General features: G+C 46.5%; 1 protein-coding gene across 1 annotated transcript in view; it reads left to right on the forward strand.

Annotated features, from left to right (window-relative positions):
• NCOR2 (nuclear receptor corepressor 2) overlaps positions 1-14884 on the forward strand; it is a 343452-nt gene that overhangs the window by 121728 nt on the left and 206840 nt on the right. The window contains 1 exon segment of the mRNA XM_048513864.1: positions 9068-9195. Within this exon segment, the coding sequence (XP_048369821.1) occupies positions 9068-9195 (128 nt within the window).

A 14884-nucleotide genomic window follows, 5' to 3' on the forward strand; every position in this document is an offset into this window, starting at 1 on the left:
CTGCATCAGTGGCTGGCATCTTCAAGAAAAAGGGAGCGAGAAAAGCCACGAGGTCTATCTCAACTAGGTTGGCCTCTGCAGGACCTGGGTGAACTTTCAAGCAAAACAGAAGTGGCTCTTTTCGCGAGGACCTGCTGCACATATCACTTTTGGGAGTGAGCTGCTTGCTTCCAGTCTCTGTTGACTCCGAGTCCCCCCCCCCCCCCCCCCCCCGTGTCAGGTTTGCTAATTACTTCCAGCTCAACCACTTCATTGTGGTGCTTTCCTTCCAGTGTTTTTGGAGAATTACAGTGATTTTAAATTTCTGCCAATATGCATCCACGGCGGAGTTTGAATGCCACGTAGGAGCATAGAGCACACCAAGAGGTCCTTCCGGGCGATGACTCTGCAGGGGGCGAGAAAAATCATAATTGCTGATCCCCGCTGGCAGCCGAGTGCCCACAGTTGGCTCTAGCGCTGTATCATCACCTTGCGATTTGGAGTGGAGCGCTCTTGGAAACTAAAGCGTGGGCTGGCAGGCTGCAGCCTGGTTTCCTGAATTTCTCCTCTTCTGTGTCTTTTGGGGCCGAAAATCAGAAGAGCAAGTCTGGGGGAGAATTGCATTTAGATGCAATTATTATACAAAAGGGAACAAAATTGTGGGCAGGCCGTAAGTGGAGTCGTTTTTTCTTAACTTCCACATTAACCTTGCATACAGGCTACCCCCAGCTCATCGCTGGCTTTTCTTCAAAGCAATATGGTGAGCCTAGCAACGGGGCTGAAAGGTTTCAAAAATTAAAAATTGGCCCCTTGCCCTGCCACCTGACTTATAATGGGTCTCCGTCTTTGATGTGCGCAGCTCCGGGTCTTTCAGTCATACTGAATTCAGCTGCCTTTGCGAGAGAAGACAGTTTAATTATCGGATCTAAATGAACCCAGCAGCCTAACTTTCTTTAGGGTTAGAGGATTTGCCGGAAATCTCTCCAGGTGCAGGGGAAAGGGGAAGAGGTTTCTCGATGCCGCGGAATGAAAAGAGTCATTAAAAAAGAAAAAAGGGAGCGAGAAAAAGCCACAAGGACTTGATGGAGCCCTCTGCTTCTGCTCAAGACGTCTTTCGCGCTGGGGAAAGTGGAAATGGTTCTGACCCTCATTAGTGACAGAGAAGGTCAGCTTTAGAAGGAATCCGGACAAACTGTTGTCCCTCTTTAATGGTATTTTGTGGATTTTTTTAAAAAAAGTCTCTCTGACAGTTCAACCTTTTCTTTCTTTCTTTCTTTCTTTCTTTCTTTCTTTCTTTCTTTCTTTCTTTCTTTCTTTCTTTCTTTCTTTCTTTCTTTCTTTCTTTCTTTCTTTCTTTCTTTCTTATGATTTTAAAAAACCTGCCTCTTGCTCCTTCAGACAAAACTACTGATGTGCCTCGCAGGAAACAAAATCGCACAGTCTTAACCTTTGATTGGACTAAATGTCTGTGGGCGAAAGATAACGCTTGAGCCCGGTTCCTGACAACCAAGAAGCCGACATCAAGGGAGGGGAGAGAATGTTGCCGTTGGCCGTGTGGCAAGGAAACTGCACAAGCGTTCTTCCACTTTCACCTGTCATTATTCTGTGTGCAATCTTGAATTTCCTTCGCTCGATTCTTTTTGCAAGCTTAGAAACCAAGGAGAGCACATGTGAATAAGGTCTGGCAGCTTCACCCAAGTTGCTTTGGAAACATGCATGTGTTAGGTAGGCCGTGCAATGCAAGCCTGTTTTTGACTTGCAGATCTTCATAGGAAGATGTGCCAAGAAGGGCTTTCCCAGAGAAGAAGAAGAAGAGTTTGGATTTATATCCCCCCTTTCTCTCCTGCAGGAGACTCAAAGGGGCTTACAATGTCCTTGCCCTTCCCCCCTCACAACAAACACCCTGTGAGGTAGGTGGGGCTGAGAGAGCTCCGAGAAGCTGTGACTAGCCCAAGGTCACCCAGCTGGTGTGTGTGGGAGTGTACAGGCTAATCTGAATCCCCCAGATAAGCCTCCACAGCTCAGGCGGCAGAGCTGGGAATCAAACCCGGTTCCTCCAGATCGGAATGCACCTGCTCTTAGCCACTATGCCACTGTCCTGGCATTGATGATGTTACCCATTGATTTGCAGTGAAGGTTCAGGCGCTTTGTTTGATCTGGAGAGTAAAATGGTACCATTGTTTGTCACGCAGCAGTGACGTAGTGGTTAAGAGGCAGGTGTACTCTAATCTGGAGGAACCGGGTTTGATTCCCCGCTCTGGTTCTTGGGCTGTGGAGGCTTATCTGGGGAATTCAGATTAGCCTGTGCACTCCAACGCATGCCAGCTGGGTGCCCTTGGGCTAGTCACAGTTCTTCGGAGCTCTCTCAGCCCCACCTACCTCACTTCTTCAAACAAAACACATTAATTGGCTTCTTAAATAAGCTGTTTTAACCATGACACAGATCCTATGATGACAACCTTGACATATATGAAGAAATTTGACAGTTACCAAATTTGCAACCATCTATAGCAGTGTTTCCCAACCTTTTCAACGTTGTGGTACCCTTGACCTCACTCTTTATATCTCAGGGTACCCTTGAGGTTCGTTTGATTTTTTTTTTTGCATTTTTTAAGGTTTTTCCCGTTTTTGGCCTGTAGGTGGGGGGAGTGGCAGGAGAAGCCGCATTGACAGCTGCGTTGTTTGTTTGCCTATATTCGGCATGGATTGGGGGGATTTAAAGGGAGAGCTCCCTTTTAATCTACCCCCCCAATCCACACTGAATTTAGTCAAATAAAACAATGCTGTTTTTCAGTGTTGTTTAAAGGGAGCCCATGAGGCTTCCAACCCCCCCCCCCTCAAAATCCATTTGATTCCGGTGTGAGAGGGGCAGGCGGTAGCATTGTCATGATACCCCTGGGACATGCTCATGGCACCCCAGGGTACCACGGAACCCTGGTTGGGAATCACTGATCTATAGATTACCAATCCACCAAGCATCATGCATTCCAGGCCATTCAAGTGCAGCCAGGAACATATTCACGTGAGCACGAACTCCTTGGAATCAACCGTCGCATAACAAAAAGTCACTTCCTCGACATCTACCCTTCCACCCGTCTTGCTGAAGGTTTCCCCCTCAACGACCCCAGATTTCCCGGCTGAGAAACCACACTCTGGCACAAGCACGGAGCCACCTTCTCTTTGACCGGAATCACAGGAAAAGCCACTAGTACGAGAAAGCTTTCAAAACAACCTTTTTTAAAAAAACATGACATTTGCAGAGCTCTCGACACTTGAAAGTGCAGATTTCAAAGAAGGGAGCAGCAGTAGAGGAGTGATTTCCCCCCACCCCCACCCTAACCCCCACCAAGCAAGACTGCAGGTACATTCCGATGGAAGTAGTGAATGGGACAGAATCACTCAGATGCAGTTTCTGAAGCCATCTGGGAATCCTTCGTCCTCCTGGGGCAGGGGTCTGCAACCTGCGGCTCTCCAGATGTTCATGGACTACAATTCCCATCAGCCAATTGGCCATGGTGGCAGGTGCTGATGGGAATTGTAGTCCATGGGCATCCGGAGAGCCGCAGGTTGCAGACCCCTGTGTGGGCAACAGCAAACCTCAGCTGTACTGATTTTCAGGCTGCAACTGTTTAGTTTTGCTTTGTACACCCACCACAACGGGGAAGGGGGGGAGTTCACTGCGAGGCGTTGGAAAATCTTAGCCTGAAGACTGCAGGAGTGGAGTCCAACCAGCTTTTCCCTGAAGAGGGAGCAGTTGATTCCTTCACTGCTGCTCTCCAGCGCCACCCTTCCAGATGGTCACAGAGTGATATTGCAGCTGCCAGTCCAGCAGGTGTCAGATGTCACACGGAGGCAATCAAGTTTCATGTAGAACAAAGGAATGCATAAGCGGAACCGAAGGGACGTTCTGGCCGGCGACTTCAGCTTTTTGGACACGTAGCTGCAGGGGATGTGGTTTCTTCTAAAGAGGCCAGTTAGATTTTGGGAAGTGCCCAGCTGGTGGTTTAGAACCCAAGAGGTGGAGTTTCCTTCACTGCTTCTTCTAATGCTAATTTTACCTCTGCTGAGGAGAATGGTTTGATTGGGCCAAGCAGGTCTTGGTCCGGCCATCTGGGCGATCGGTCTGTCTAGAGCAGTGGTGGCGAACCTTTGGCACTCCAGATGTTATGGACTACAATTCCCATGAGCCCCTGCCAGCATGGCCAATTGGCTGATGGGAATTGTAGTCTATAACATCTGGAGTGCCAAAGGTTCGCCACCACTGGTCCAGAGAATAGGTGTCAAACTCGCACCCCTCCAGATGTTATGGACTACAGCTCCCATTATCCCCTGCCAGCATGATGTTGGCAGGGGATGATGGGAACTGTAGTCCATAACACCTGGAGGGCCGCGAATTTGACACCTGTGGTCTAGAGAGACCGCATACAGAAACAGTTTTGTGGCATCTTTGGGAGGTAAACATTGTGCCCTAAGAGGTTCTTCTAGCTGCATTTCAGAGGCAAGCTGATACAGGGGAAGGAAGTGAGCGAGCTGAGGATTTTATTGTAACCATGAGGTCTAGAATCTTGCTTTAGAAAGAAAAAGGAAGAAGGGAAGGAAAGCTTTGGATGAAAACAGATCCTGTATTTTTTTAGGGCATCTGGAGCGAAGGACGGACTTGTTAGCCATTTTGGTTTCTTTTTTTTTTCCGACTGTGCTCAATGCAAAAAGTTTTTGTCCTTGCATTTGGGAATGTTTTCCCCTTTCCTTTTCGGGTCTTCCAATTTCATTAACTTCTTGATGCTCCATTTTTGCGCTGTCTAGACAAAACTGGTACGAAAACAAACAGTAATCGTATAAGTAATGTTCCTGTTGAATTTTATTAGCATAGCGGAGAATGAAAATGACTCTAGATTCATGTCGGGCAAGGGTAACCTGTACCTGTTTCCCAGTGGAAATGGTGTGCTCATGAAATTTGGTAACTATGAGGTAATTTCACCTCAGAGTGTTGTATTATTCTGTTCCTTGGCAATGCTGAACATGTATCCACAGAAGCATGAACGAACACACACACACACACACACACACACACACACACAAACGTGACGTAACTGTGTTGTATGGCAGTTGAGAAATAAAAGGTTTTTCTTTCTGTTGTCTGCTTCTTCCACGTACTGGATAAATGTTCCATTCTACTACTCATGCAAGATAAAAAATTTTGGCGCATCTTTGGAGCATGTTGTGTGATTGCTGTCGCCAGTATTTTAAACAGGTTTTATTGTATTATTCCTTCAATATGGCATTAGGTGCTATAATAAAGGTTGCTGACTTGACTTTGAAATTCCTGGGAGGTTTGAGCTTAGGGACGGAGCGCAGTGAGGGCCATAGAATCGGCCTTCTGATAATACCATTTCGTCCAAGAGAACCAATATTTGTATTCTGGAGATCAGTTATAATTCTTTTTTAATAGATTTTTTAAAATTTTCTCAAAACACAAACTCCCCATATACTGCTATTACGTTAATACGAAACAAAAATATGAAATACAAAAGAAAACACACAAAAACATTAAAACATAACTCTTACAACAACTGAACTCAACCTATTATAACCACCACGTGACACACCTTAATACCATATAATGACTTCCTGCTATCTCGTTGTTGAATTCGAATCCATTCTAGATTGATGCATCTATTTAAAATGAAACAGTTTATCAAAAGATCAGTTATGCTCCCGATATACAACTCCCCATATACTACTATTACATTAATACGAAACAAAAATATGAAATACAAAAGAAAACACACACAAAAACATTAAAACATAACTCTTACAACAACTGAACTCAACCTATTATAACCACCACGTGACACACCTTAATACCATATAATGACTTCCTGCTATCTCGTTGTTGAATTCGAATCCATTCTAGATTGATGCATCTATTTAAAATGAAACAGTTTATCAAAAGATCAGTTATGCTCCCGATATACAACTCCCCATATACTACTATTACATTAATACGAAACAAAAATATGAAATACAAAAGAAAACACACACAAAAACATTAAAACATAACTCTTACAACAACTGAACTCAACCTATTATAACCACCACGACACACACCCACTATAATGTGACTTCCTGCTATCTCAAGCATAGAATCTCAATCCATCTTCTAGATTGATGCATCTATTTAAAATGAAACAGTTTATCAAAAGATCAGTTATAATTCTGAGAGATGCTCACACCCCACTTTGAGATCGGGTGTTGGTAATACATTCGCAAATAAATTCTCAGCTGCTTCCTAGATGACAGGTTTCCAACTGATATCGCTTTTGTGCAGAAAGCAGCATTTGCTGTGTGTATAGTGTCAGATGTATATATAGTTTTTAATATATGTTATCCTTTTAATTGTGAGTATCCTATCTACCTTACGCTGACCCATGCTGGTTTCAACTGTAATGAAGGTTGGATTGGTTGATGTTGGGTGTGATGAACTTGTGAGGCTTTCAAGCCTCTCACCCATTTGTTCTTTAAGAATTGTGGCCCTCCACTCAAAGAATATTTATATAGGGTTTTCAGAGACTTTGAAGCGCCAGTGGGCCCCAGCAAAAATACTGAGTCATCTGCTTCTGAGCTGTCTGTTCTGTGAGGCTTAGCGTGGTCTTTGTTTCCAGGGGTTTTCATGAAAGCCTTGAAGGCATTATGTGGTCTTGTGCTTTGTCTTAAGTAATTATCTCTTTGCTCTGTGCTCACTTCCCCCCTTTATGGCCGAGCCACCTTGTCTGCTAATAAGGAGCAGCTGAAATATCAGCCCCTCTGAATGGGGTGCCTTTGTGGAGTGGAATGAGAGAGCGTTTTAGTTAATTAAATTACAGGGGTTGGAATACTGTACTTTTGGGAGGGGTCAAGGAGAAAGAGGGACGGAGCTGCATTTAAGAAGCGTTGCGTCTTTTCTGTTGTGCCGGTTTAGGTCCTCCTCTTGAAAAAGTCATCAAGAGTAGCGGTCAGCGTGTCAGATTTGGAACTGGGAGATGCACTTTGCCATAGGAGCTTGCTGAATGCCCTCGGGACACTCAAACACGCTCAGCTTAACCTGCCTCACAAAGTTGTTGTTGTGAGGACAACATGGAGCTGGAAAGAATAGCCACCTTAGGCAGAGGTGGGATCCAGCAGGTTCTCACCAGTTCCCGAGAGTGGGTTACTAATTATTTGTGCGTGCCGAGAGGGGGTTACTAATTGGGTCTGTTTCTTCCATATAGAAATCTAATTAGGGTCCAAAAAATCATAAAGTCCTGTTGTTTCCTGTGTGGCTGTTTAGCGAAGGTAGAAAATGGGATAATTCTCCCTGTTGGGCTGTTTTAAAAACATGTTTTAGAAATATGGTAAAGTTCCTTGTTTAAGGAAAGGCTCCTTCTTTTGATTTCTAGACACAAAATTAAGTATTTGAAAGCATTAAGTATTTGACAGGCAGTCAATTAGAGGAGAAGTAGTTGTTTCTGTTGGCAGTAGACGATAGGACTTGCTATAATGAGTTTAAATTATGGACAGAAAGATACCAGCTGGAAATTAGGAACTTTTTTTTACAGTAAGAGATTTTTACAGTAACAGAGAAATTATTAATGCCCCGCCCCTGGAATGCCCGGCCACGCCCCCGTCATGCCCCGCCCAGCCCCATTGGCGCTACGCCACTGTTTGAATCCCACCACCATGGGAACCTGTTACTAAAATTTTTGGATCCCACCACTGATTAGGTACTCATTATGGAGAATAGAAGAATTTGAATGTATAGCCTGCCTTTCTGTCCTGTAGGGTTTGGCCTGTAGGGGGCTCAAGGCAGCCTACCAATCCTTTCTCTTTGTCTTCCCACAGCAGACACCTGGTGAGGTAAGTGGGGCTGAGAGAGTCCTGAGAGAACTGTGACGAGCCAAAGGTCACCCAACAGGCTTCATGTGTAGGAGCAGGGAAATAAATCCAGTTCACCTGATAAGGGTCCACTCACACCCCTGCTCTAGAGCATCCCTGGATTCGTTGTTTAACAGATACACAGTCTTCTGCTGGTCCGTCCAGCACTCTAAGCCCATCAATAAGGTTGGGAGGAGCTTTGTTCTGGCCCTGTTATGAAGAGGGCAATAATACAGAACAGGGTGTACAGTTTCTGTGTGTGTCCCATAATTCAATGCGAGTGCAGATTCTTGTAATTGATGCAGAGTGCACAGAGATGCATTCCCTCTCACTGTCTCTCATTAATTTACTAGACCTCCAGAACGTAAGTGCACACTGAGAAATGCAGGGTCAATGCCCGATAAAATGTCAAAGGGTAGAGGGAGGGAATATTTTTATTGAAGAAGAAGAAGAAGAAGAAGAGTAGTAGTAGTAGTAGTAGTAGTAGTAGTAGTAGTAGTAGTAGTAGTTTGGATTTATATCCCCCCTTTTTCTCCTGCAGGAGACTCAAAGGGGCTGACAATCTCCTTGCCCTTCCCCCCTCACAACAAACACCCTGTTAGGTGGGTGGGGCTGAGAGAGCTCCGAAGAACTGTGACTAGCCCAAGGTCACCCAGCTGGCATGTGTGGGAGTGCACAGGCTAATCTGAATTCCCCAGATAAGCCTCCACAGCTCAGGCAGCAGAGCTGGGAATCAAACCCGGTTCCTCCAGATTAGATACACGAGCTCTTAACCTCCTACCCCAGGGTGAGGCTTTAGTGTCCTGCTCATCTATTTCTTGTGATTTGCAAAACACCCCCCCACACACACTATATTATACAGATTCTGAATAATGCTATACAATTAGTATTTTTAACTGTATTTCTTAACCTTGTTTTGCTTTAAAATTTTGTCCTGTTTTGTATGCCAATAAAGGCGTGTGTGTGTGTGGAATAATGCTATACACTTACCCAGGTTGCGTAGTTTACATATAACTTAGCTTATCCTGTTGTGGAGCAGAAATGTGAATTAGGTAGGTGCTGCACTTTAACATATGAATGTGTTGTGTGTGTGGTGCCGATTATGGGACGTGCTAATGCATATTATGACAAGGAGTTTGCTGTGGGTGAAAGGAACCAGGGCAGAGAATCCCCACAACCTGTTTCGTTTTTGTTTCAGGATGTTGGACTCTTGGAATACCAGCACCATGCCCGAGATTATCCCTCCCACCTTCCACCTGGGTCTATTTTGCAGCCGCAGCGGAGGAGGCCGTCCTTATTGTCAGAATTCCAACCAGGAAATGAGAGGTAAGAACTTCAGCGCTTCCGATTTGCACCAGTATTTGCGCAGTAGCCTTTCTGTTTAGCCCCTTTTCACTGTCTTGCTTTGCCTGATAGTCTTTGTGGAACTGTGGGAATGGGATTGGGGAGGAAACACTGAAATGGTGAAGTGGCCAGGACAGGGTGGCAAAGTTGGGTGATCAGAACCAACCAAGAGGTTTGGCTGCACCAAGCTGTTAGATTGTACGATTCGGGAGCTGTGGCCCAGGATCTCTTGCTGTGTTGCAGAGCTACGTGTGTTCCTAGACCACCGGGATGTGTACGTGGGGGAATCAGGTCTGGGCTAGGGTGGCATGTGATGGCTTTCTGTAACCCTTTCATTCCCAGCATGCTCTGTGGTGAGGAGGGGATTCTGGAAGCTGCTGTTGGCATCTTGGTGTCCCTGTAAAAGAGTTGGATTGTTTGTTTAATCAGGCTGACCCCTGGAGTGGATCACGGAGGCATTACCAATATCCCTTACTCCTTGGGGTGTTTCACAGTCCCTGATCCCAATGCCCTTCCTTCCTTCCTTCCTTCCTTCCTTCCTTCCTTCCTTCCTTCCTTCCTTCCTGCCTTCCTTCCTGCCTGCCTGCCTGCCTGCCTGCCTTCCTGCCTGCCTGCCTGCCTTCCTGCCTTCCTGCCTTCCTGCCTTCCTGCCTTCCTTCCTTCCTGCCTTCCTTCCTGCCTGCCTGCCTGCCTGCCTGCCTGCCTGCCTGCCTGCCTGCCTGCCTGCCTGCCTGCCTGCCTGCCTGCCTCCCTCCCTCCCTCCCTCCCTCCCTCCCTCCCTCCCTCAGTGGGGACTCATCATTACATCATTCTCATCTCTTCCGTTTTATCCTAACAACAGTGTTGTGAGGTAGGTTAGGTTGAGAGTATGACTGGCCCAAGCACACCCAGTGAATTTCCATGGCAGAGTAAGGAATCAAGCCTGGATCTTCCAGTTACTTGTCTGACACTCTGAACCTCTACACCACACTGCTTCTATGGACTTCAGTAAGAGTTTGCCTCATTTTACACATCTGGAGTTTGGACAGGTATTATGCTGTGCATGGCCATGCAAATCCAGCTGTTTCCTCATATAATTTTTCTTGTGCATATCATTAACACCAGAGGGGTCAGGCTAAGTAGTGACTTATAATTGGTTTGATCTAGGCTGAAAAGGATGGGTTTAATCAGATTAAGAATTAGAAAGGTTTTTCCTAAACATAAGAGCATCTGAGCAAGAGAATTGGCTCCTCGGAGAGGTTGCGGTAATTGTTTGCCTTTGAATTATTGTCTACCGAGGCAAGGGGCGTATATGAAAAGCAAAGCCCCTGTTCTCCCACAGAGCTAAGAGGTATTTCCCACCATTTTCCTGGGAGGCAGGAACTAGACTTTTTTTCTGCTTCCTGTATCCTGTGGGAATTACCCACCAAACTTCAGTTCTTTTCCTGCCTGATGGGAGAGCAACAAGAGATTTCCCGGCAGATTGGATCACCCAGAGCAAGACGTCAAGTCCTCCAAGGCAGGGACATCACATTAAGGGACATCACATCCTGGTCAGGACGGATAGTGTGGCCACGAAGACCTATCTGAACAACCAGGTGGTTTGAGGTCAGGGATGCTTCATCAGGAAGTGGCCAGGATCAAGGAGTGGGCAGAACAACACCAGCTGTTTCTGACAGCCGAGCCCATAAAGTGAGAACTGAATGTAGAGGCAGGCTGGCTCAGCAGGGAGCGCTTGTGCGAGGTCAGATGGTCCCTGCAAAGAGGAGTCCTTCTGGAAATTGCCACGCTCCTGGGAGTTCTACTAGTGGACTTGTTCACCTCGAACCAGAACCACCAACTTCCAAGACTCTTCATGAGGTACCTATGTCACCAGGCTGAGGTGGTGGATGCCCTGATGTTAGACTGGCCCAAGGGACTTCTATACGCCTTCCCTCCCTTTCCAGTTCTGCTAAAGGTTCTCAAGAAGATAAAAGCACAAAGAACTATGGTGATCTTAATGGCTGCACCCTGGACAAGAAGACCCTGGTTTCCCACAATTCAACCTGAGCTGCAAAGGGCAGCCCAGAGAAGAAGAAGAAGAGTTTGGATTTATATCCCCCTTTCTCTCCTGCAGGAGACTCAAAGGGGCTTACAATCTCCTTTCCCCTCCCCCCTCACAACAAACACCCTGTGAGGTAGGTGGGGCTGAGAGAGCTCCGAGAAGCTGTGACTAGCCCAAGGTCACCCAGCTGGCGTGTGTGGGAGTGTACAGGCTAATCTGAATCCCCCAGATCAGCCTCCACAGCTCAGGCGGCAGAGCTGGGAATCAAACCCGGTTCCTCCAGATTAGATACACGAGCTCTTAACCTCCTACGCCACTGCTGCGGAAGTCTTGTGAGGATTCCAGACCTAGACTTTGACCACTCTGTGGTGGGCATTTCATAATTCACCTCTTCGCGCCTTTGCTGGTGCCAACTTAGCACAGTATCGTTAGAACAGAGCTCTTGCCAGATCTTGGGCAGCTCAATGGAGCGTGTGGGAGATTTATGGATTATAACTAACACTGTACTGCCCCCATTACAGAGTTGGGCACCCATGCCGATGATTCTATTCGGGAGGCCGGATGAAATTTTGACACATGAGGATTCATTGGGTGAGATCACGCAGTAGGGTTGCTTCCAATTTCACGATCGGAGATTGACAGCCTGAAGAATATCACAACTGTGAAGAACATTCTTTGGAAGTGATTACCAAGGGAGGCTGTAGAAGTCTTCTCTTCATCCGTGGAAGTTTTTTTAAACTAGTCTTCATAAACGTATGGTCAAGGGCAGTTTAGGCGTAATTTAACTCCTCCTTTGGGTAGTGGTGGTGGACTCAGATGACCTCTTGAGTCCCTTTGCTAGACCCCTACTACGGCCGTGGCCTCCCCTGCCTTTCTTGGATGGAATGGCTGGCTGCAGGCTGTGGGAAGGGTAGGCCGGGACTGTCACAGTGAATAGTTGGGAGCTTCTCTGGCATGAAAACAGCCCCCTCTCCCCTCTGCTAGAGAAGCAGCAAAGAGCGGGCATCCGTGCAGCTGAATCCCCCTTGGCAGGTTCCAGCCAGACGCATCTGTAAGAGCTTTGGCTTCGTTCCTGGGTTCCGATTACTTGGCTCACAGCAGAGGCAGCTGGCTCTTGAGTGTTGGCTCTCTCTGTGTGTGGATGTGTGTGTATGGGGAGTGGGGGAGAAGCCAGAAGCGGCAAACAAATGGAAGGCCTGTGAATCTGGAGCAGAGGACAGGAACTAATGGCGCACATGCAAATGTGCTGTGTTCCTAAGGGGAGGAGGAAAATTCAGCCTGCGTTTGACAGAGTGCCAAGGCTGGCACCGGGGGGTGGGGGGGTGGGAAGGGGTAACTCAATGGTGTTTATTGGCGGGCTTCCATGTTGGTTGTCTTTTCCTCCTCAACATTACAATATTCAAAAGTGAGTTGGTTCTTCACTTCCAAAAGTGAGTTGGTTCTTCAGCTGATGCTTATGAGATCGATCCTCCCTCCCTCCCTCCCTCCCTCCCTCCCTCCCTCCCTCCTCCTACTGAACCTGGAGCTAGGATGAGCAAGGATGAATGAGTTTCAGAAAATAATTACAAAACAGCTGACCTCAGAAAGGCATTTATTGATACAAAAAAATTATGTTGCTTCCCAGCCACATGTGACATGTGATTGCCAAATCTGTTCACAGGAATAACAGAATAGCAGATTCACTGCCAGATGTTTACTGGAGTGGATATTTTCAGCTGAGGCCCGATGTAGACATGACTACCTGTTTATTGGTATAATCACAGCTTGATCAAAGTGCCACTCTATTGTATATCTACCCTTCCTCCTGCCCTGGCTTTGACCTCTGGGTTGGAGGGGAGGGGAACTCTGTGGGTGACCTCTGGTCAGAAGTGCCAGATGAATTGAGGCAAAAGCTATAGGGCCTGGGGTTGAATTTGGGGCAGACTGCTTTGGGGGTTACTCCCCCCTCCCCACCAGTTCCTTCCTAACAATGCAAACCCACCAAGACAGAGAGATTGTCCTGCAATGGCAGAAACATTGAAACAGTCTTCAAGGAGTGGTCCCTGCAGGGCACTAGACAGTAGTCAGACTTTGAGATTATAATGTCTTTTAGATGCCACCTGTCTTTTGTTTTTTGAAATTTTGACATTAGTCTCTGGCCCGTACATTTTTTTTTGAGTGACAAAATTGTTAGAGAACAACAGCCTGCCTCCCTTGGGTAGCTTCTTACATCTAAATGTTCTATGTCTGGCCTGACTCTTGGCTGTCACTGCGAGACCTGGGCCTTGCTCGAGGAGTTTCTACTGGACAGTTCCCCTGTTGACTTTCTGCCTTAAGTCACCCAGTTTCCAGAACTTCTTGTCTCCGTGACTGACAGTTGCCTGCACATAGGTACTCCTTCCATTCCAGCTGGGTGCTAGATGGCATTCTTGCTTCAAACTATTCTCTGCATGTGCATCTGCCTCCGTTAATGACTACGTTCATTAAGGACTGGACCATATTGTGTCTTGAAAAGCTAATACCCTGTTTCCCCGAATATAAGACATCCCCTGAAAATAAGACGTAGTAGAGGTTTTGCTGAAGTGCGAAATATAAGGCATCCCCCAAAAGTAAGACGTAGCAAAGTTTTTGTTTGGAAGCATGCCCGACGAACAGAACACAGAAAAATAAGACATCTCCTGAAAATAAGACATAGCGCATCTTTGGGAGCAAAAATTAATATAAGACACTGTCTTATTTTCAGGAAACACGGTACCACTGGAGTTTTTTTTAAACTTGGTCATGGACACAGGTGAGAAAAGACATTTGGTGTCGCCAATGTGGTGTAGACGGACTCTTACCTTGAGAACCAACCGCCTTTGATTCCCCACTCCTCCACACAAAACCTGCTGAGTGACCTTGCCACGGGGTTACCAACCCTCCAAGTGTGCTGTTGAAAATTCAGAGATGATGTGGCATTCTTCCAGGAAAACATGGCTTCTGCACTTGATACCTGGTGCCCAGAATTGTATGTAGAATTGAAGCAGAATTATATTTTCACCTTTAACATGGGAGTGGAACACAATAGGACACAATAGGACAGTGGGTGCGGTATTTTCGTGGGAAGCCTTTATCCTTAAAAAAGTACCCCCTTCAGAAAAAAAGCAGGAAAAGTCTAGCTCAGGGGTCTGCAACCTGTGGCTCTCCAGATGTTCATGGACTACACTTCTTCCTATCTATCTCATAAAAAGGACAATTCAACGGCATATGAGATACTGTTTCCACAGAACCCATGCCACACGGGCATTTCCTTTCTTTATGTGGAATTCCAAGGTGGCATCCAAGGCTAAGGGAAGAAGGCAGAGCATTAAACCAGCTAAGGTGATTGCTCTACGCCACCGGGCCTCAACCAATTGGCCATGGTGGCAGGGGCTGATGGGAAATGTAATCCATGAATATCTGGAGAGCCACAGGTTGCAGACCCAGACCCCTGGTCTAGCTGTTGCCAGAGACTGAAGGGTGTTAAACCTTCTGAAAATGAACTGGAAAATACTCAGTGAGCTTTGTGGAGCCCCAGTGGGTTACTATTTTTCTTAGCCGTCAGCTAAAAAACAGGTGAAAGTGTCTTTGGGGTCATATTTTTGAATCTGGGTCTTTCCAGTCCAAAATTGCTACTCTGGTATACCACAT

This window comes from Sphaerodactylus townsendi, linkage group LG13 (assembly GCF_021028975.2).
Source record: "Sphaerodactylus townsendi isolate TG3544 linkage group LG13, MPM_Stown_v2.3, whole genome shotgun sequence".
NCBI classification, from domain to species: Eukaryota; Metazoa; Chordata; class Lepidosauria; order Squamata; family Sphaerodactylidae; genus Sphaerodactylus; species Sphaerodactylus townsendi.